This window comes from Poromitra crassiceps (genome assembly GCF_964638095.1).
Source record: "Poromitra crassiceps genome assembly, chromosome: 14".
Taxonomy (NCBI): Eukaryota; Metazoa; Chordata; class Actinopteri; order Beryciformes; family Melamphaidae; genus Poromitra; species Poromitra crassiceps.
Window position 1 is genome coordinate 18,884,585 of NC_139633.1, and position 21,751 is coordinate 18,906,335.

A 21,751-nucleotide genomic window follows, 5' to 3' on the forward strand; every position below is an offset into this window, starting at 1 on the left:
GCAGTGCGGTTTACATTTCATAAACTGCAACAGTTCACACAACTTTAACACGACATGCATATATTATACATCAAACTCTTGAGCTACTTCTGCCGTCACACACAATGTCAAAATATAAGCGATATGTGATGCATAGTTTTTGAGATATTAACGTTTGTTTGGCACAACTCATAGTAGTTAACTGCTGCGGGCTCCCGCATTTCTGGGGGATTTGTTGTTGTTGTCACGTCACGCTAATTCATCCTATACACAGCTGTGGATGTTCAAACACAATTCAAAGTGCTTTGAATCAGCACAATACATACATTTGAGTATTCATAGTCACATTCTAAACACACCCACACGAACATTTGAATTGTTAGCCTGATATCAGACTTAACTGTCAACTCATTACACTTAATTTCCATCTTCTAGAAGCAGCTAAAACTCAGCTCGGTAGAGTGGGCGGAGCTCAGTAGAGTGGGCGGTTTCGAACCCAGACAAATTTATAGTCACATTCTTATTCAAATTTTTAAGTGAGTAGAAAAGTCTGTCTTCCGTCTTCTTCCCAGAGTTCCTGCATTATTTTACCCTCATCCACATTATGAGAGACAGCAGACCTGACCGAATCCAAGAGTGGAATTGCTACAGGAGGGAGTCTCTTTTGTAAAAATGTTTGTTTTCCGAACTGCAGCCACCCGGAATCGAAACACAAGCTATTCAAATGATCTGCTCAGGCAGGGTGTTAGTCTTGTTTTGGCTTTTACAGACACTGAATTGAATGCGAGATGGAGGTGCAGCTTACAACTCCGTATGCGATGGTGTCGGAGTACATCCTCATCTCAGGGTAGATGTTGACCAGGTACCATCGGAATGTTTTACACTGCAGCCTCTTCCTCAGAGCCTTCCTTTCAGAGATATCGCCGATATCTATCCCCGAGTCCTGAATTACAACAAGCGGTCACACAAACAAACAAACAAACACACAAAGCAGAAAACAGATTAACCGTGGCGTGTTGAGAAGCGATCAGATATAAGCCTCAACATGGATCCCATTTTGGAGAGAGCACGGCCATTGCAAGTATCGTGCAACCATTTACTGTGTTTTTAACGAACCTCTGCAGATGTTGTAGAAAATTGAAGTTCCATTGGCATTTCCTAATCAATGAGCTATAATTGCATACACATAATTAATGGTATGTGTTAGTCATAAATGCATATTTGGACAGGCAGACACATAGGAGATTTCTTCACCCTCTGCTCCACAGCACATGGAGGTCAAAACAAACTTTCACCCACTGCATGAGGTGAAATGCCAATGGAACTTGGAAACGTGCGGTTTGTTTTATGAGTGTGAACGTTGCGTTCCGTGCCCGGGTCCACTTGAAAAGGTGGTCTGGGAAACGTTTTGGCGCACACGGGGACGGAACATTTGCGAATGTGAACGGCCAGCTGTACTGAACCACATAGACAACACACGGGCGAGGATACACTCCAGGCGTAGTTGACGACGCGAGTGTACTCTGCAAGTGTTCCGTTCCGTTCCCGAGCGCGGAAGAAATGTTGTAATGCGAAAGCTGACCAGCGGGGGAGAGGGCAATCGTACTCGGGCACGGAACGGAACAAAAGCAATCGTTCCCAGTAAGAAAGCAGCCTTAAACACTGTCGGCCATTTTCCTTCACACCTCAGTCTCCAGCCACAATCTGCTTGCTGGCCTGGTGAAACCATACTGACCTTATACAAGGATGTAAAGTAAATTACTTTGAATTAGTCTTGCATTCATAGCTCACAGTAAAATAAATAAATAATAATAAAATACGATGTGGAAAAAAGATGAGATCAAAAGTCAACATCTAAATTTTCACCATTTCCACCTCTGCCGTAAAATGACTTTTCCACCGATAAACTCTGCTGGTGCATACTCCTGTTCTTGTTTAATTGTTGTTATTGAGTCTATTTCTGCAATAACTGCACTTATGGCTGTGTTTGCATCCCTGATTGGCCGGTTATGTGAGGCAGGTCGCTGATTGGCCCGTGCACTTTGTAATTTCTGGAAATGGCTGAAGGCCAGACTGATCTGCAGAACCAGACAGAATGTGAGTTTACATGATCAGCATGGTTTACCAGGCTACAATCTCCCCCTTCTTCTGCCCACAGATCTCATCTAACTTAACTGATGCTTCTTACAAACTCAAAAGCTGAACTTTAACCACATACTGTAGATGCACCATCCAGTGCACCTACGCTGCTTTCCATCCAAAAGAGGCCGTGGACTCATATAAATGCTGGCAGTGTTGATTTTTCCTCTTCTCCGCAGTAAATTAACTGATCATTTTGCTGTGTGTGGGGCTAAATGTCATGCTTTTTGAGCACTGACACGACTAAATGCCTCATTATTGACTGAATGAATTGCCTGCAGATGTGCACATGTACTCACAGCATGGATTTTACATATTTATATAGATTATGCAGTCGAAGAAGAAAACAAATGGACACACATCTGCCTTTGAGTGAAGCAACCTACGACAACCTGGTCCCATTATATTTGATTTTACTAGGATACGGCGAGGGCTTCGACATTGTAGCATGATTTCGGCTTTATTCAATGAAACACCTGTGATGGGAGGAGCCCACTTGATACCTCGACCCCATTGACAGACCCACGCTCACACACCCAACCCTGTAACAGGTGAGGTGGCTGGATCTGTGATACGCACAAAAACAACAACACCTCAAACACTCACCTCGTAAGGCAAGTTCCAGGCCATGTAGACATGGCTTTTAAACTCATCCATCCACACCTCCGCAACTCGGAGGGCGTTCCGCCGCACGTGAGACGTTAGATCCTCCGTGTAGGGTTTGTGCGCGCGCTCGATATGGGCGATGCGGGCACAGGGCAGGACCTCAACGCTGCCCCCACACTGCCACACCTGGTAATACACATTACAAGCACAAACGGCAAAAAGACACTGTTATTTGCGTTCAAACCTCATAGTGTGACATAGGCTTTATGCAGGGCTCTAAAGCAGCACCTAGCGTAATTCCCCTAAGCAGTGCGCATTGCAAAAACATCACACATGAATGCACAAACCAACAAAGTGGCTGTTATTGAGGTGCTACTCCAAAGCACCTAATCAATTATTAATGCTTTGTCAGGTCTAAGGCACAACTCCAACACACACACACACACACACACACGCGCGTGCGCACGCACACACACAAAGTGTTTCTATGTCTCCTTTCTTCAGTGTGTCAACCGTCCCATATGAGAACAAAACAAATCTCTTTGATCTACATTTAATTGTGCCTGGCCTGAGTCGTTGACGCCCCTGCTTGCCTGGTGGCTTTCTTCCAATTAATTTGCAGAAATGAGTCATCGCCGCCATGCAAATCTCAACCATTAATAGTGTATGGCAGGCCTGCTTCAGTATGGAGAACTGTGCGTCGCTATTACATTTCAAATACAACCCTAGGCTATACGTGCAGATATTTTTAAAAGTGCACACTGGTTCTAATTAATTTATATTCAAATTGACCATCTAATTTGCATGGCGAATTGCAGAATGTGTTTTCCAGTGTGCCGCTGTAGTAGAAAGCATGACTCAACAGCATTGCTGCAAACATTTGACCACCAGCAGATAACAATGTGATGGGGGCTGAGAGCCATCACAGCACCTCCTGGCTCCTGTTGCCAAATACAGTAGAACATCAGTTCAAAATAAAAATGAAACTGCATTGTTGTGTGCAACAATGATCAGTTAGGGAGAGAAAGGCAGTTTTATTTGATGGGAAGGGTAGAGGGGTGGGATTGTTAAAAAATGTAGTTGATCTGCGATGGTTTTATTGTTTGGAATTGTGGAAGTTTATGCTAGCTAGGTAGCCTACTACAGGACCAGGAGGCGTGCATGAAGTCACCACTCAACATTTCCATACGGTAAGTGAATTGAGACTTGGTTGATGTCACTTTACGGGTGATATCACACTTGATCTGCAGAGTAGTGCTGCAAACCAATCATGACTTCAGCAAAAGCTCAGTTGAAAGTCACTTTGAGTGCACGTTTGATTCAGCTTAAAAAGTCGTACAAAAAGCCAGTCGTCGTTCCACCCAGCCTCTCTCTCTCTCCTGACTCTATAATGGCGGAATGACCTTCCCAGTCCAGTCAGGACAGCAGAACCATTTTCTATCTTTCCATTGTAAGTTTAAAACTCATCTCCTCAAGAAATACCTCACGTCCCCCCTGCTCCCCCGTGTCACCTCCCCCTGGTCCCATATCCTCCAAATACGCTCTCGTCTAAATCCTTTCCACCTCGCTCCCTCGCTCGTCTCTTCTAGCTCTCATCTGATCATTTCAGATCACAGGAGTATTTTGTTACCTCTGTTATTATCAGGATGCTGTGACTGAACCTAAGCCCATCCAACTGATGCCCCCATCATAAGTTGCTCTCTCGATAAGAGCACGAGATGCCTATAATGTGCTGTAAATGTAACGTGAGTGGTGGAAGCGCTGTAATTAGCTATTTTACTGTGTGCAGTGGTGCCAGTTACTTAGCAGATGCTCAGACAGCGAGAGACCTTGCATTGATACTGTGAAACAAAAGCTGATCATATAGCACAAAGTGCATTTCATTAGTAGAACTCACAAAAGATAAGACTATTTCATGAAAGCCTTGAGAATATTAAGCATAATGCAGTGCATGTACTGTATCTACAGTAATAATCACACATATGCACGTTGATTAGAGATGCAACGATTAATCTATTAACCGAATAGTCGATCGACAGAAAAATAATCTATAAAATAATCTATTTTTTATAGATGTATTATTAACTATTTTGATAATCGATTAATCGGTTTGAGTAATCTTTTAAAGAAAAAAGGTAGAAATTCTCTCATTCGACCTTCTTAAATGTGAGTATTTTCTGGTTTCTTTACTCCTCTATGACAGTAAACTAAATATCTTTGGATTGTGGTCTGTGGACAAAACAAGACATTAGAGGATGTCATCTTGGGCTTTGGGAAACACCGATTGACATTTTTTTCACCATTTTCTGACATTTTATAGACCAAACAACTCATCGATTAATCGAGAAAATAATCGACAGATTAATCGATAATGAAAATAATCGTTAGTTGCAGCCCTAACGTTGATTAGATGGGTAAACCTTTTGGAGGATCTAGTTTGTGTTTGGTTCATGCTCTTGTGTTACTCTCAACATAATTTAGGACAATGTGTTATGTAGTTGACTACAGCATTACTTTATATTATTATATATGTGAGCTGGATGCAGATTAGTCCATATGGTACTGTCAGTTACAGGCAAACCGAAATTAATCTCTGAAAACACAGGAATTTCAAATGATCTCCATCCAGGCATTTCATACAGTGCTTCAGTCTTTTTTCTGTTGGCAAACATGAAGATCCCAATTTCGAAGGATGCTATTTTGATCACAAGTTGACAAATTGTCCTCATCTTTCTTAATTACGTTAGTTTAGATTCCTAGTTTAGTTCATTTGTATTCCTGTTTTCCCCAGATGTGTCACTCCCACTATGTGTTTGTTTTGCCACCGCTGCCACCTGCAATTTATGTGTCATAAACCCATTGAGGGAAACATGAAAAATACCTAAATGAAAACACTGATACCATTCAAGTTCTTACTTCATCAGATACCAAATGTGCTTACAATCCCCCAGCCCCCCCCCAAAAAATAAAATAAATAACAATAAATAAACAAATAAATAAATAAATAAAAAGTCATACACACTATCCCAACTATACCTACTGCTAGGAACATAAACACAAGTAGCCAATTGCAAGGAGATTCTCTCGGTACATGAATAATTAAGTCACATTTAAAATATTTATATCATGAAATCATGCAAATATGCAGGCTTTAGTCTTGAAAGACATCATACAATAGATTTGTATATGATCTTATTACACCATGAATGTGAAAAGAGATTTATAAAGTGGTTGCCCATCCTTCCCTATATACAGCAGCATTATGGGGTGCTAGCTATCTATCTCTCCGACTGGCTGGTGGTGAGCATAAATAACAGAACAAAAGTGGGCTAAGAAATGACACACAAAGGCACTGGAGGATTTGAAAAAGATCACTTGGTTTTGTTCCATGCTGATGGGCTGACTGAGATTTGAACCATGTATAAATCATGCCATGTGTCAAACACTGCAAGCTAGCTGGTGGTGGTGGTGAGATGATGAGGTTGGGCCGTGTTTTCGTGACACACACTGCGTTCCTTCATATAAGTTGAGGAGTGATGGAGTAGTACCGCAGCAGGATGTCCAAACTATCATGGAGGCAGTGCATCCATCTGTGAACAGAATTTTGGATGCTGTCAAGGAATGGCTTCGCAAACACTGACAGTGAACTCAAACTTTTGCAACAGCTTTGCCCAGTCACTAAACCCAACCTGAGTATACAGTATGTGAGATGAGATGCTGTTAACCTCATGTCACCACCAGGCTCTCTCTGAAAGGAGACGAGCCTCTATCTGTTACTTTCTTCCAGTCTAAGACCCACCACAGATCGGGCGGATCGCCCGCATGCTTGTGTTACACTTCCCCCAAAGAAAGATGGATTGATTAACTTTTTTACTGGATGACCATGCCAAGCTTTAGGCCCAAGACTAGATCTATAGAATGAGGAGATCGACTACTGGCTAACTTTTTTCGTCTGCACACAAAACAAAAATAATATCAAATGAGAAAAAGAAACCCGAGCATATGAGTGAAACAAAAAAATTAAAGTAAGAGTCAACATGGGCCAGCATCCACAAAATCTCTCTGATGAATCTTAGGGGCCTGAATTTTGATTGCAGAAATATCTATTATTGCCATAAGAGTGAAATCAGAAATGCGAGGGCTTCTATAAGATGCTGGAGGCGGGTTAGTAGACTGCAGACTTCATACAGTGGCAGAAATGGCAGCCAGACATTTTCACTGATGAAAATCTGTACCTCAGACACCCGGTTTACTGCAAGCGCTCTGCTTCCTGATGGGAAATATTTGTGGCACCCTGTCAAAGAGAACTAACTTGAAACGAGAAGAGGCAGCAAAGGAAACGTACACTTGCACAGCCTCCTGACAAGATGAGTAGAACATCACTGACTGTGTTTACATGCACACATTAAAAACGAACTCACATCGTTTTTTAAGGTGTTATTTGGGATACTATTTACATGCACATTTCAGCCGTGTTTAGACGGCATAAAATGGCAAACTTTTGTTGCGGCTTGACCTTTTCGATCGGCGTTCATACGACAACGTGATAATGATCCTCATGCAGACAGGCCAATAGGTCGCAGTGTAACTTTGCAACGCAACACCACAGAATAACACTCCACACCTTTCGTAAAAACGTACAAATGTAGAGGTGGATTGAGTATTTGGCAATTAATGTGTCTCCGCTGATCACAGTAATGGTGCAGAAATAGCGTTGATAAACTCATTTGGAAGACAAACACTCGATGGCTCGCCAATGACGGCATGTTGTTGCTTATTAGGCTGAAAACGTAATGCCATGTGCGAAGTGGAGCCATGTCATCACAGTTTTCACAAGAAAATTGCGTATTGCCAGTTTACATGGTGACGACACTAAGGATGGCGTTTTAAAAGATTTCACTCTGGAACCCGGTTTCAAAAGCTTACGTTTTCAGGCTCCCAAAACGCCATTATTGTCATGTGAACGAACGGCCAAACTGCAACAAAGGTGTTATGCAGAAACCGTTCTCGTCCCTTAGTGCTTCCCCGCATCCAGAAACATCGGTCAATAATCAGAATTCTCCCAGGTGTCAGCCTCCCACTTCTGTATTTTTGCTTCCTTGCCAAGATTTCACTCCCTACTTCTTGATTTGAGACTTCACCTGTCATGGAAACAGTAGCCGGGGATACCCAACCCAGCTAATATCATAATTATCAGGTTTCTCAAAATAGGTTTATCTGGGTTTTTATGAGCTTTACATGCACCAATACAAAAATGAGATACTCCAACAATAACGTGGATATACAATTTTAATATAGAAATGTCTGCTGTCTGCTTTCATCTCTCTCCTCCTCAATCAGTGCTATTTGCTTCCTCCATTGCTGCCCAGAGCACAGCAGCGGCGGAGTGTGTATATCTGCTCCCACTGTCTGCTTGGGAAAAGAAAGAAATAGTTTGCCCATCATCTGCACAGAAAACTTGTGCCATTTACTGACAATCCTGCATCAACTTGTCAGGGAGGCAAGGCAGGATACACATCCAACATCCAGCACCACCCCCTCACTAAAACACACGTTGATGAGAGAACTTCGCTGCTTTTCAAGCAGCTCCCTAACAATCTCAAATCTGGGATGCTCTGCTCACTCTGTCTCTGGGCCGCAGCTTCAGGAGCTGTTGCTCTTCCTCGAACGGTTCGAGGAAGAGCGCAGATCTTGAAGCTGCGGCGGCTCGCATGGCTGTTATTCCAGCTACAGATTGTATCAAGTCATTTTTGTGCGCATCCACGGTCAATCGGATCGAGAGCCTTAACGACAGGCAGACGAGCTTTCGCTGCAGGAAACATGGAGGGAAGGTAAACCTTCATTTACATACTAGGGCTGTGAACTGGCCTCACGATTCGATTACAATTCATCCGTCAACGATTCGATTTGATTCACACGTCCGACTCCGCATCGCGATGCATCGATTGATTAATTTTGACACCCCTATTACATACATACTGTATATACTGACATTGTAATGATACAAAGCTGGTTGAAACATGGCAAAAATCCTCCGTTAAGTGATACAATTGGATATACAGTAGGATGTGTCTCTCTGACTGGACAACCTCTGGATTTTATACATTTGCACTATTGTTTTTCATCGCAATTGTGAATTTTGTTCGACACAATTTCACAACAGCAAACTGGTCATGGCAACATACTGAGAATGAGCGTAGACTTCCCTGCTAATTTAAAGCCATTTAGATGTGGGGCCAGGGCATGTCGTCATCTAGCCTCATTCATCAAGCTATCATGGAAAGGAGTGAATAATCTACCGTGGAAATGAGACGTGCCACCGCCACGTATGATTCATGAAACTTTCTCAAGCCACCAAAATGAATGCAAATGACATCACAGACTGGTCAGTGAGAACAGTGTAGAATGTGTGGATTATTTACATAAATGACACAGGCAAAATAATGCACCTTTGGTGACTCTTGGCCTACAAAAGGGAAGACTTGTTGCCGAAAAAGTGACATATCCTCATACAAGTTACAAGCCGGAACATAACGAAAGATCTGAGAAGCAGACTTTTACTGAAGCAGACCGTCTTAAAAGTGGGATTAAAAAGCTGTCATAAAAACACAATTTGGCAACGAAGCAATTGCGTTATTATCTGTCAGCAGTGACTCAAGTGAGAAAAAGACCCTGCAGGAGGTTTGTCTCTGAAATTAAAAATTCAAGGACACCCATTTCCTATCCTAACCATGCCAAAGTCATTCCCAGGCCAGAGAGAAGCGGCTGTCATGGCTATAATGCCAGTAATTCCAATAACTTTCCATGTGGAACTCAAATATCTTCTTTGAAATAATGAACGTACATGTTTCCCAAGCACACGTGAGATCGATCATAGGGCTACGACATAGATGGAATTGATAAACTAGCAACTTTTGCGCTGAAATAAGCGTACACCCACTTTAAGATCAGCAATAGCTTGATGACTGAGAGCCGATATCTCTATCTGGCCTCTACCAGTAGAGGGCAGACAATGTGGTGGGCTGCGATTAAAGCCAGTGTGTGCAAGTTCTTCAGATAAGCCACGGGAGGGAAAGGTATTGGTATTCAGACTTGGGCTAAGGTGCTTAACTCTAAAATATTCAAATCAGCTGTTTGCCCTGCCTGCCCCCCTGGGATACCAAGCTTTCATCATCACAGTTTGTTGGGGGGATGGGGTTTTACTGTAATAATGATGTTGGCTATAGAGCTTTTCGTGACGTAATTTGGCCCGGAAGTAAGTTCCGCATTCATTTTCTCCATAGACATTTCGGTAAATCCTTATATAACGAGTTTTAAGGCTGGAACCAAGCCAACCCGTGACCTACTGAATCGTGAGTGACCATAAAACATTTGGTTTAAGCGAGAACGAAAAATAACAACGGGAAATAAATAGATTTTTTTCTCTATAATGGTTACAAATAATGTGTGTGCTTTTACCACCTTTAATGTACTATGCAACAGTTGTAAAGCAAGCCTGCATTATTCAGTTGTTTCCCCCTTACAGAAAAACCACATGAACTTCACATGTGCAAAATGGCATGTGATCGCATGTGAACCACATGTGAAAATGTTCCAAAACCACACGCTTCCCATGGGTTTCACATGTGTTCCACATGTTTTCACATGTTTTCAATTTAACATTGGTCCACATATGGACACATGTGAACCTCATGTGTTTTTTCTGTAAGGGCCTAACGATTAGTATGATAACTTTAGGGAAGTTATAAGTCAAATCCATCACTTACTTGCATCACTATACTGTAGCATGGATAATTGCACACTTACTCAATACCAGAATAATACGATGATAAGTTGAATAAACACTTCCGCTCTGCCTTCCTTGTGTCTGTTAGTTCAAAGATAGTGAGCTCCAATCACAAACTGTTCAATAACCAACATAGATAATACCCTATTACTGTGGTTTAATTATCACTGAGAAAACATTATAGTATGGTTGTGTTCTTAATCATTTCTGGGGTTCAACTGTTGGAGATCACTATGGCTCACTGGATGAGTTTTTAATTATTTTGAACTAACCACATATATGCAGTATATCCAGTATTCCTGTCTACGTTTAGAGAAGAGTCTCACATTACACAGAAGAGTACAGTGCTTCATCTATAAGAATTGAATTCACAAGTCTTAATAACGAATATGCTGTATCCCGGCAATATGGATTGTGAGGAAATGGCACCCCTCGCACACACAGCCACAGCCAGCTACTTGAGATGTGTTTATCACCAAAGAAGATGACTGTGGTGTGTTAACACTATTGGTGTTAAATCTTGCAGACTGAACTCTGCGCAGACTTCACTCTAATTTGCAGCCACAGAGAAGAAATGCATCATCCAGCCTCTGACTGGCACCTTCATTTACTATTTCATTTAGTTTCCTTTATTCCTCACAATTTTTAGCATCAAATGTGGAGCCAAGACACGAGCAACATTCAAACACGTTAGCACAGAGTTTCCCCTAGAAAGTTTTTCAGGCCTGGAGGGATTTCGAAAGGTACCCCGACCGCAACGGTGGGGGCCCTCGCTGGCAACGCTAAACTTTTAGCTAACCTGTTCGCAATGGCATCCCAAGTATCATCATACTATTATGGGATGCGATGCGAACAGTTGTATTATGAGATGTGCGTTTCCCAGGCAACGAGACACATTGACACGTTTTGGAACAGCGCCGCACGCTGGCACGATGCTCCTAAAAGCAAAATGATTATTGTTTTGAATGATTTGGCATCTTCTATTACTGTCAACACTGTCAATACCAGTATTGTTGTATTGTAATAATATGCCATAAAGGTTTATTGACATTTTGGGGAGAGCAGGGAAAAAAATCGTATTATTATTTAATTATTTTGCATTTTCTTCTCTGGCCTGGCGGGGGCGTCGTTGGCCTGGCCTGTAGAATGATAGGGGAAACACTGTAGCATATTACCGGTAAACATAATAACACCTTCTGGGCTAAAACATTCACACACCACCAGCCCCCTCTTTGTTCAAGTCAACAAGAAATTCTCTCTCTGACTACGCAGGAGGTCTCATTAAAAACGTCATACATAACAGACCACAGTATGAAATATTCTTCAAATGAGAATACAAGCCCATAAAGCATTCAGTCAACTAAACAAGTCATAGATCAAAGTTGCATTACTTTTAATTAGGCTTAATGATGACTAAGGGCCCAATTCATAACTTGACAATTTTTGTACGCTTCCTACTCCGGCCCCCCGGAGCTGCGGCCTCCCACAAGACGCGCACTTGAGGTGATGAATATGTAAATGAAGGTATGCCTATTGGTATGTGCCTTTCTTTGCACCTAAAGTAAGAAATCTGCAAACCATAAACACCCAGGACATCAAATAAGATATGAACTGTTGAGTCACAAAAGCCTGAAGTAATAACCACTTAGCATTAGAACTAGTCTAAGGGGTGCTTTCACACTGGCGCCCAGGTACCGTTCCCGAGCACACTTGTCCCCAAATTGACCCCAGTTTTGGAACATTTGACAAGTGTGAACGTTGCGTTCTGTTCCGTTCCACGCCCGGGCGCACAACAGGGAACCGTGACAGGATCCACTTGAAAAGGTGGTCTGGGGAGCGCTTTGGCGTGCGAAACACGCCAACCGTGTAACCGTGAAAGCCAACCGTTCCGAGCCACATCGGCAACACATGGAGCAAGGATAAACTCCAGGCATAGTTGATGACGCAATGCACTCTGTTCCGTTTCCGAACGCAGAAGAAATATTGTAATGTGAAAGCTGACCAGCGGGGAAGAGGGGAGGGGGGGCAATCCTTCCCGGGTGTGGAACAGAAGGGAACGAAAGCAATCGTTCCCATTGAGAAAGCAGCCTTAAAATACAAACGTAATGGTCCAAAAAATCCTTTCATGGAATGCTTGGAATTTACATTTACATGTGGGCGGTTCTTCTTGTCTGCTCTCGTATTGCTTTGTTTTGCAGTCCACAGTCATATTCAAAGCGTCCCCGCGTATACAAAGCTATACAAGACTGTACAAGACTTTATACGTTTCCCATGAAAAGTTCAGGTTCTTATGTCTCATTCCAAGATCAACACATACAGCTCAGTGTGAAATTCATGGATCTTGATGAGCACAATTAAGTGTGACACAGGTATGCTTGTGCACAGACAGGACATGTATGTGGTGCACCTTTTGTACACGTGGACATAGCAGACGTCTCCTTTTTATGGACTATGAAACAGGCTTTATGTGCCTAATATAAGTAGGTTTGCATTCGACAATATCTCTCAAATCCAATCCTTCCTCACCAGGGATTCAACCCAGCTCATTGTTCAAGCTTTAGTACTGTCCCGTGTGGGCTGCTGTACAGTATCTCCCTCCTAACCGCCTTCCCGAAAAACACTCAACCACTTTCACTCATCCATAACACTGCAGCCACACAAACTTCAAGCTCCACAAATTCTCCCATGCATGTCACTCCCTTTCTGCCCATGGCTGTGCACATCCAATTCAAAACGCTGCTGCTGCTGCTGCTGCGAGACTGCAAAGAGAGAACCCACACGACGCTCTTAACTCTATCAGCCACTCCACTGCTGCAGATGGTCTTAACTCTTCTCCCTCCTGGCTCCCCAATAGTGGAATAATCTCCCCACTCCAGTTTCCATGCAGGCGCGCGCAACCGCGCGCAACCACACACACACACACACACACACACACACACACACACACACACACACACACACACACACACACACACACACACACAGTCTTCCATCATAGGCTGAAAACTCATCGAGTGGACCCGGCGAATGGCTGTCACAGCTGTCGATCACCCCTTTGAATAACGTTAAATAACTAATTAAAAACGTACTTATTTGAAAAATAAGCACTTGGACCTACATCAGCGTGATAAGAACTACAATAAAATGACAGAAACAATCTTTGGGGGGAAATGTACGTGATGTGTAGTTTGATTTTTTTTTTTTTGGCTCATGTCCCATCCACTAACATGGAGGAGGCGAGACTTATGATGAGCGCACATTATAGATTATAGTCCTACTGTCATCTACCTACTGGATAAACTGTAGCCTACAACAGCACAGTGTTTCTGTTATTTTGATCTCCTTTTATTAGGCTAGGTTGTATCTGACATGATGAAATGTTTTTCGCAGTATAACAAACATTTTTAGCAGCTAATTTAATTAGCGAGTTGGTGCTGGATCACTGCAAAGCAAGAGGTTTCAATAGAATATAAACGATCCGCACTCAGGAAAAACTGTTGATTTCTTTTATTTTTTATGATGTCCAACAGTGCAGCAAAGAAATATATTGTGCCAGTGTGAATCCAGCCTTAGTGTAACTAGGGGGTCTCAATTGACCTCCCTATTCTACAATTACAGATTGGGCCAACTGTATGACTGAACTCTCTGAATCTTTTGGGGCGTTCAAATGCTGGAGAGCTCAAAACAAAGATGGCTATAAATGATGTATCAGTCTAGACCTGTATTCATTTCAGTTTACCATTGTTGAGATTAAGAGTGGAAAAGAATGAAATGCTGACCTGGCGCATGATCACATGCAATAGGAAATTGGGTTAAGGGGAAATACTGAAAGACAACTATTAACTTGAGTTTAAATAGCCAAAAGAGAAAGATTATGTGCGATCATTTCATATAGCACTTGTGTAGGCTATCCGTTTCAAATGTCAGACAGATTTGCACGAATAAATACTGACAATACATGCTTTGTATTTATGCAGTTTACAATTTCTTTTTAATAATATTTGTAATATACTCTCCGTTAAACTTCAAAAGTACTGTGGTCTCCACGGCAACAGCTCCGGGTCAGAGAGTGTAACTGCGAGTCGATCGGTTCAGCAGTTGGTAGCTGATATCATCTTGCGAGCCACTGAGGTCCGACTGCTGCCAATAATTTAGTGAATATCTTTGCAGAATAAACCCAATCTTTTAGTCACCGTGGAGACGCCTACTTCATAAATACCAAATTTATTTACAAAAGGCTCTCATTTATTATTCATTCTGTGTGGGATCTGTGGCTGTTGCTCACCTTGCAATTTGAAATGCTTGTAAACAGACAACCTTGTATTTTGTTTATGGACAACATAAATTGCGTCCAGGATATTTGGGTGAATTTAAAATGTGTAAATCATGTCATGCTCTATTATAACAATAATGCTGTTTTATTGCCAGCTCCATAAATACTGTGCACAAAGCCCGCGGCGTAATTATTTTTCATAGCCCTCACAACCTGCCTGGCAGTGGTCGAGAGTGATGATGGCTTAGATCGACTTATGATGCATTGTACCAGGCTGGCTTCCCTGCCGCAGTACCCACTATTCACTCACAGGTGGTGTGGGAAATCACTTCTCTCCTTCTCAGCCTCCTGTCCAATTTGCTGTGTTGTTGTACAGCAACGTCTGTCATGAAGAATCATCTTACCCAAAACTATAATTTAGGTTTTTGCCACATCTGTCTCAGCATTCATAAAAAAAAAAACAGAAATCAACCCTGTCCAGCGGCTCAAAAAAGCCTGCACTACTATAAAACAGGTCTGACAGGCCAACGTTGTGCAATGTGAAAGGTTATATTATAAACGGGACACATACAAATATAAATCTATTTAATGATAGCCCCAATTAGAATGCTAATTGTTGTACTTCATGATAGCAATTAGAGGTGAGTAGTAGCAGAGCAGTTCATTTGACCCTCGTATTAGCCCGGACATCCCGTTAAAGATAAAGCCAAAGGCTGAATGTGTTGGCCTTGTGAGCGTGTCAGTGAGGACGGCTCAGCGCCGCCGCTCTGGTGGTGTCAGCCAGAGTTTGTCCTGGCAGGCGGTCCCGAGGCATGACCAATATGCAGCAGGCAGGCAGACAGGCACACCCTGCTGGGCCTCTATGGGACTGCTAATCTGGGGCCAAAGCCAAGGTCCCCCCCTCCATTCTCGTAGTTCTCATCTCCCTGTGTCGCCCTCTGTTTCATGCGCCCTCAAAGCCAGGACCCGCTGCTGAACTCTAAACTACATTCATCTCCAGTGCCAGGGTCATTTCCAATAGGACTGTAGTCCAATAACCCATCAAGTAAACAGCATGGAATATAATACTGCGAAGGCTAAAGTCAATACTGAGATACAAAGAAACTGAAGGAAACTGAAATTATTCACCAACCTTTCAAAGATAGAGCCCTGGTTTATTATTATGTGTGATAAAATCATCAATGTTTTCAGCAATAGAGCAATCAGCGGGGCTATTATCAGGCCCAGAAAATGACTTATGACACTAATCTCCCATCTTTCCAAAGGAGTTACTGATGATTGCATCTCTGTCATTACTGAGGATGGATACGGCGTCCTGTTGCAAGCCTCCCTCCATTTCCGTCTCCCAGTGAAATGTGTGGTGAGTGCAGCTGAGGAGGAAGAGCGTATAGCTATATTGTTGTAGAGGTTGATCGCTGCATTAGCGATGTTCTTTGTACAGTAGATGTAACAGTGCTATCATTAGCCATCCCTTAGGAGGCCGGTTCGCTCTCTGGCCCATCTGCTCGGGGTGCTGCTGAGCTGTGCGCGCCGCACACCAACAGCTGATGCGAGCATTTGAATGAAGTATTGAGTTTTGAAAGCAACAAAACTAGAGGTAGACCTGTGTCCTTGCAAAAAGAATTAAGCATTATTCTTCTTCAATGCCAACAATGATTTTGAGTCCTCCACCTCTATAATGGCAGTGCATACTGTACTTCCCATCTGCTTTACTGGGATCATCATGGAGCGAGGTTGATCATTCAGACTCCTTATTCAATGGTTCTCAAATGGGGGTCCGGGGACCCCCAGGGGTCCTTGAGGGGGTTCCAGGTGGTCCCCAGCCAAAAGGGTGGTAATTTATTTCCGCTATAATTCCATTCATAAGTAACACAATGAGTATTTTGGTCATGGGTTTTATACACTTTCTATCATCAATCTTATTATCATATGGGGGTCCGTGGGACAAAATCCTATCAAATTGATTATAGCTTATACCACACTACAATAGCTACACCAGAGAGAGCGTCCCACATCATGTAGTACACACAGAGTACACTTTGCATTGCAACTTTTGTCCACTGGTCCCCATCCATGTGTCTAAAGCTGTGTTCACACCGAGATATTTATTTTTCTCTCTGTCGCTCGATTCAACCCTTTGGAATCGCTCTGTCACTGTGTTTAAATCGCTCGTCAACAGGCACAATAATTGACGGACATCTGGGGGCTATTACGTTAATATGCAATGTCATGATGTTTGTCCACTATGAGCCACCGTAGTTGTTTACAAGCTAAGCCTATCAGCGTGCTCCTAACGCGAGCTCTATACCGGTAGTACAGACTTCACTTCATGTCAGCTGTCTGTCAATCAGCTGTCAATGCGGTTTATTGCCACACAATAAACCAGCGGTTTGATCCAAGCCAGTGTGATCCTTGACTCACTCTCACACGGCAGCCAATCAGCGTTGAACAGCGAGCGACTGATGCCAGCGTAATTTCGCTCGAGTTGGGATATTTCATCTCGGGCGACGAGCGAATTTTGGGGTGGGAATCGAACCCAGGACCTTCGAGCTGTGAGGCGACAGCGCTTACCAGCACCCCCCAGGGGTCCTTGAAGGGGTTCCAGGGGGTCCCCCAGCAAAAAGGAGAATCATTTATTTTCACTATCAGGCCATCCACAAGTAACACAATGACAGAATGCCTGACTATTTTGGTGATGGGTTTCATACACTTTCTGTAATAAAACATCTAAAAGCAGAAATCTATCAGATGGGAATCCTGTGACAAAATCCAATCACATGGTCCGTGGTCTAATCGGGTCAGTTTAGGAGTCCTTCACGTGAAAAGGTTTGAGAACCCCTCTGGTCTAAGCATCTGTTACACTGCTTTAATGCTGTTAATGCAAATAGTTATAATGTAGCCCTGAAGTTATATTTAGCTTTAGCTAACCTAGTTTGCTCCCAAAAAAGCACTGTTTTGACATCCCATGACTTTTTATGGCACTAAAACACACATAAGGTACTGATAACCTACACTGGCCCAAATCTCAATTTCATTGAGTTATCCATTCAATTATTCTACAATTGCTTTACAGCTACAATGTGCACACCGCACATGGCTTGGAGAGAAAGGATGCCTCCCTTTGCAACATGTCTATAGCTGCTTGATATGAACTCTGTGACCTTGCTCCCTACAGCGAGTGTCATTATCATAGTTAATTTTCCGCCCATTGCCTGAATGAACAATAGCCTTTGGCCACAGGGGGTGACCATTACTCACCCTGATGGCCAGCTCCACGTTCTCTCCTCCATACACTTCCATCCCTTCATCTAACAGACCGATCTCGTCAAAGTACAGCCTATCCACCACGAAGCAACCAATCAGGGCCGGGCTCCTGGGGGATCAAACATGACAAATAGCAATTTAGTTTCGTCTGTTATTGCTGCTGTCCAAGTGATGTTAACATGGCAGCGTTGCTATAGTGACAGCCAGGACACGAGCAGAAAAGTAAATGTACTATAATATCAAATATAATGCTGAATGACCTTCTCAGGCATTTGTTTACTTCTTTCTGTGTTCAAAAACGGTGCTTGGATTTAAAACGTTAATCATGATGTCATGCATGATTCAGGACATGATGGCGTTTTACTCACTGGATGGGGGCGCTCTTGTTGCCCGCGTGCCACCAGGACTTAGGTGGGTTGAGGTAGCGACACCACAGCTCCCAATCAAAGCCCTGTGCGGACAGCGGGTACTCTTCAATCTCAAACGTGTCGTATTTGATGTTATCAAATGATGGGGAGATGATGCGGGTTCTGTCCTCCTTAATTCTCTGGAGAACAGGTTCGGCCCTTCAGAGAAGGAGGAGACAAGTACTTTTCTGTGAGCAGCCTATCTCCATTACCTCTGTGCACATATTTGTAATGTAAGGGCACTCAAGTTTTAAACGCAGAGATTTTGCAAGACTAATTAATTAAATGTATTTATTTGGAAAAAACAAACAAACAAACAAACAAAAACATTATTATCCATAATAGGTTGTTGACATTTTTTATTTTTTTAGTCTCAAACTAAAGACAAATAGAAATAACCTGCTCCAGGCAGTCCCTTTTTTATATGTAGATGGAAAACAGCAAAACGGTGATCTATTTTACTGATACGCTACAACTGATTTAATTTGAGAAGAGAGAGAAAAAAATTTGATGAAACTTTTGTGTTTGAATTGACATTGCACATTTCTAAAGCGGCTGCAACTAACGATTATTTTCATAATCGATTAATCTGATGACGCTCTCTAATGTCTTGTTTTGTCCACAACTCTATCAGTTTACTGTCACACAGGAATAAAGAAAAAAACTGAAAATATTCACATTTAAGAAGCTGGAATCAGAGAGTTTAGACCTTTCCTCTTAAAATTGTACTCAAAACGATTATCAAAATAGTTGTCGATTAATTTTCTGTCGATCGACTAATCGATGAATCGTTGCAGCTCTAGTTTTTAAGTAAAAGCATTCCAAGTGACACCATTTGTACAATGAAGGTTTAAAATCACATCAGCTGAATAAAAGCTTAATTTTGTTTTGTATGCTGTTCAAATCCTCATAACAGATTAGAGTCACGCTGCTGTGGGCACAGGTGGCCGGTAGAGAACGAGGATCCAGGCAGATTAATTTTTGTTGCAGTCTGGGGAGAGATGGGTAGTCAGTCACCCTACTGTCCTTGTGTGTCTGTGTGTGTGTGTGTGTGTGTGTGTGTGTGTGTGTGTGTGTGTGTGTGGGAGTAGCCTCCACACTCCAAAAACATAAACGATCAGTATCTGCAGTTTGAATTTCTCAAGCTGTACTTCAGTAAGCCCACACTGAAGCGAGGGGTCACGTCTCTTCTCACGAGGCAGTGTTAGTGTGCTGAAGTGTGCAAGGCGGTAATGCAGCATGCATGGATGCGTGGTGAGTTACTCACCAGCCTACATTGAACTCCACGTGGGCATCAAACAGGGCCACAACCGGCGCAGTGGCAGCCCTCCACCCACTCACCCTGGAGCGGATCAGGCCTTCCTGTTTGGAGTGCCGCACCATCTTGATGAATCCCGGACGCTGGCCGTTGGTCTCTGACACAAAGTCCTGCAGCTTCTCCTTCAACTCGTCTACAAAACACACATGACACAACGTCCTGCAGCTTCTCCTTTATCTCATGTACAAAACACACATGAATTATACATCACGATCTGTTAAGTTTTTGAAGATACCTTGTGAGACGGGCGAGTAAGAGGTAAAGTGAGAAATAGCTTTCACCCACAAGACCTCTCATCTCCTCCTCCATGGGGGCAGCATTTCATGGGTAGCAGGCCAAAAGTACTCATGCTTCAGCGCTTTGATCGCTGGACCAAAGAGGCAGCACTTGAGCCGGCATTCCAGACCTCCATGGGGCTTACTCGACATAACGGGATAGAGCAATATGGAGGACTGAGCCAGCGATGCTTCTCACCACATGAAGGGAGGGAACGGACAAAGTGTTTGGCTTCAACATTTCCCTCCATGATTACTAGTCATGTGCTGTAAGATGAGTCATATACTGCAAGATCGCTGAGAAGCTGCTGCTGCTGGCACAAGTACAGTATGAGTTATGAGTGGCGGCACTCTCTCATAGCAAAGGTTTTTCCAGATGAATATATTTTCTATCTCCCTCAAAAATGCAAAGAATTGATGCTTCTATTATTATTTTTTTTACTGATTTACAATTTACAATTGTACTTGGCCAATTTCCCCCTGCTGCCCCGGTCGCTGCTCCACCCTCTGCCGATCTGGGGAGAGCTGTAGACTAGCACCATGCTTCCTCCGACACATGCGCAGTTGCCAGCCGCTTCTTTTCACCCGACAGCGGGGGAACTTCACCGGCAGGACGTAGCACGTGGGAGGATCACGCTATTCCCACCAGTTCCCTTCCGCACTGAACGGGCGTCCCGACCGACCAGAGGAGGCGCTAGAGCAGCGACCAGGACACATACCCCTAATCCGGGCTTCCCACCCGCAGACGCAGCCAATCGTGTCTGTGTGGACACTCGACCAAGCCGGAGGTAACACAGGGACGCGAACCTGCGACCCTCGTGTTGGTAGGCAGAGAATCTACCGCTACACTCATGAATTGATGCTTCTATAGTTATGTATAGGTTTCCTTTATGCGTCAACTAGAATAATTTCAAGCCAAGTGAATGAAACTTTGGCCAATCATCATATATTTGAAGACAGATGTTTTGATTCTGGGTAAGACTGAGGTGCCACTAAATTTATAAATTATATTCAGGGTCACGGAAGTCACACTTGTGCTCTTGAAAGTTGAGAAAATGTTAATTGTTTAGAGGACTTTACCAATCAACAATTCAAATGAGAATGGAGAAAGTCTCAGTACAAAGGTTGGTAGAAGTGATCAGAGGGAGTATGTGAGCATGTTGGCTGTGGTGTGGGAGCTTCTGTCTGAGAATGATAACTAAAGAGCTGTTCTGATTGCGGCAGCTACTGCAGCTTGTCATTATTATTATTACACAGTTTGTGTCACGCTTTTCCTTATCTGCACAAAATGTGGTTGAGGCGGCCCATTTTCTACAAACAAGTACAGGTTTTGTACAGTCCCACAATACAAACATTATGGACCAAATTAATTCTACATTAATTTGAATGTGAACTCAATTCTCTTGCTTTCTAGTTGATGAGCTGCCTTAATCTCTTTTATTGAGAAAACAGTACATTAACTATGAGAAGTTAATGTTGGCAACTGAACTGTTGGCACGTCATGGCATATTGCATGCATACATTACAGGACATAGAAGCACTGCTCCCACAAGCATGACTTTAATGATAACATGAGTATGTGTTGTCTTACTGGCATATAAGAAAAAATAACTAAACAGTCTTTCACCCTCTAGTCCAGTCACTGGTCTTCAACCGGGGGTCCACGACCCCTTGAGAATCCGAGGGTTCGCCAATTTTTGTCAA

General features: G+C 43.0%; 1 protein-coding gene across 2 annotated transcripts in view; it reads right to left on the bottom strand.

The window, feature by feature from the left end:
* galnt18b (UDP-N-acetyl-alpha-D-galactosamine:polypeptide N-acetylgalactosaminyltransferase 18b) overlaps positions 1–21,751 on the bottom strand; it is a gene marked incomplete at its 5' end in the record, with an annotated part of 81,322 nt that overhangs the window by 11,527 nt on the left and 48,044 nt on the right. The window contains 5 exons of one of the 2 annotated variants that reach the window (XM_083650574.1): positions 785–922; positions 2,725–2,910; positions 18,042–18,156; positions 18,416–18,613; positions 19,722–19,905. In XM_083650574.1, the coding sequence (XP_083506700.1) occupies positions 785–922; positions 2,725–2,910; positions 18,042–18,156; positions 18,416–18,613; positions 19,722–19,905 (821 nt within the window). The remainder of the gene's footprint in view (positions 1–784; positions 923–2,724; positions 2,911–18,041; positions 18,157–18,415; positions 18,614–19,721; positions 19,906–21,751) is intronic. The other variant, XM_083650573.1, reaches the window with a different exon arrangement.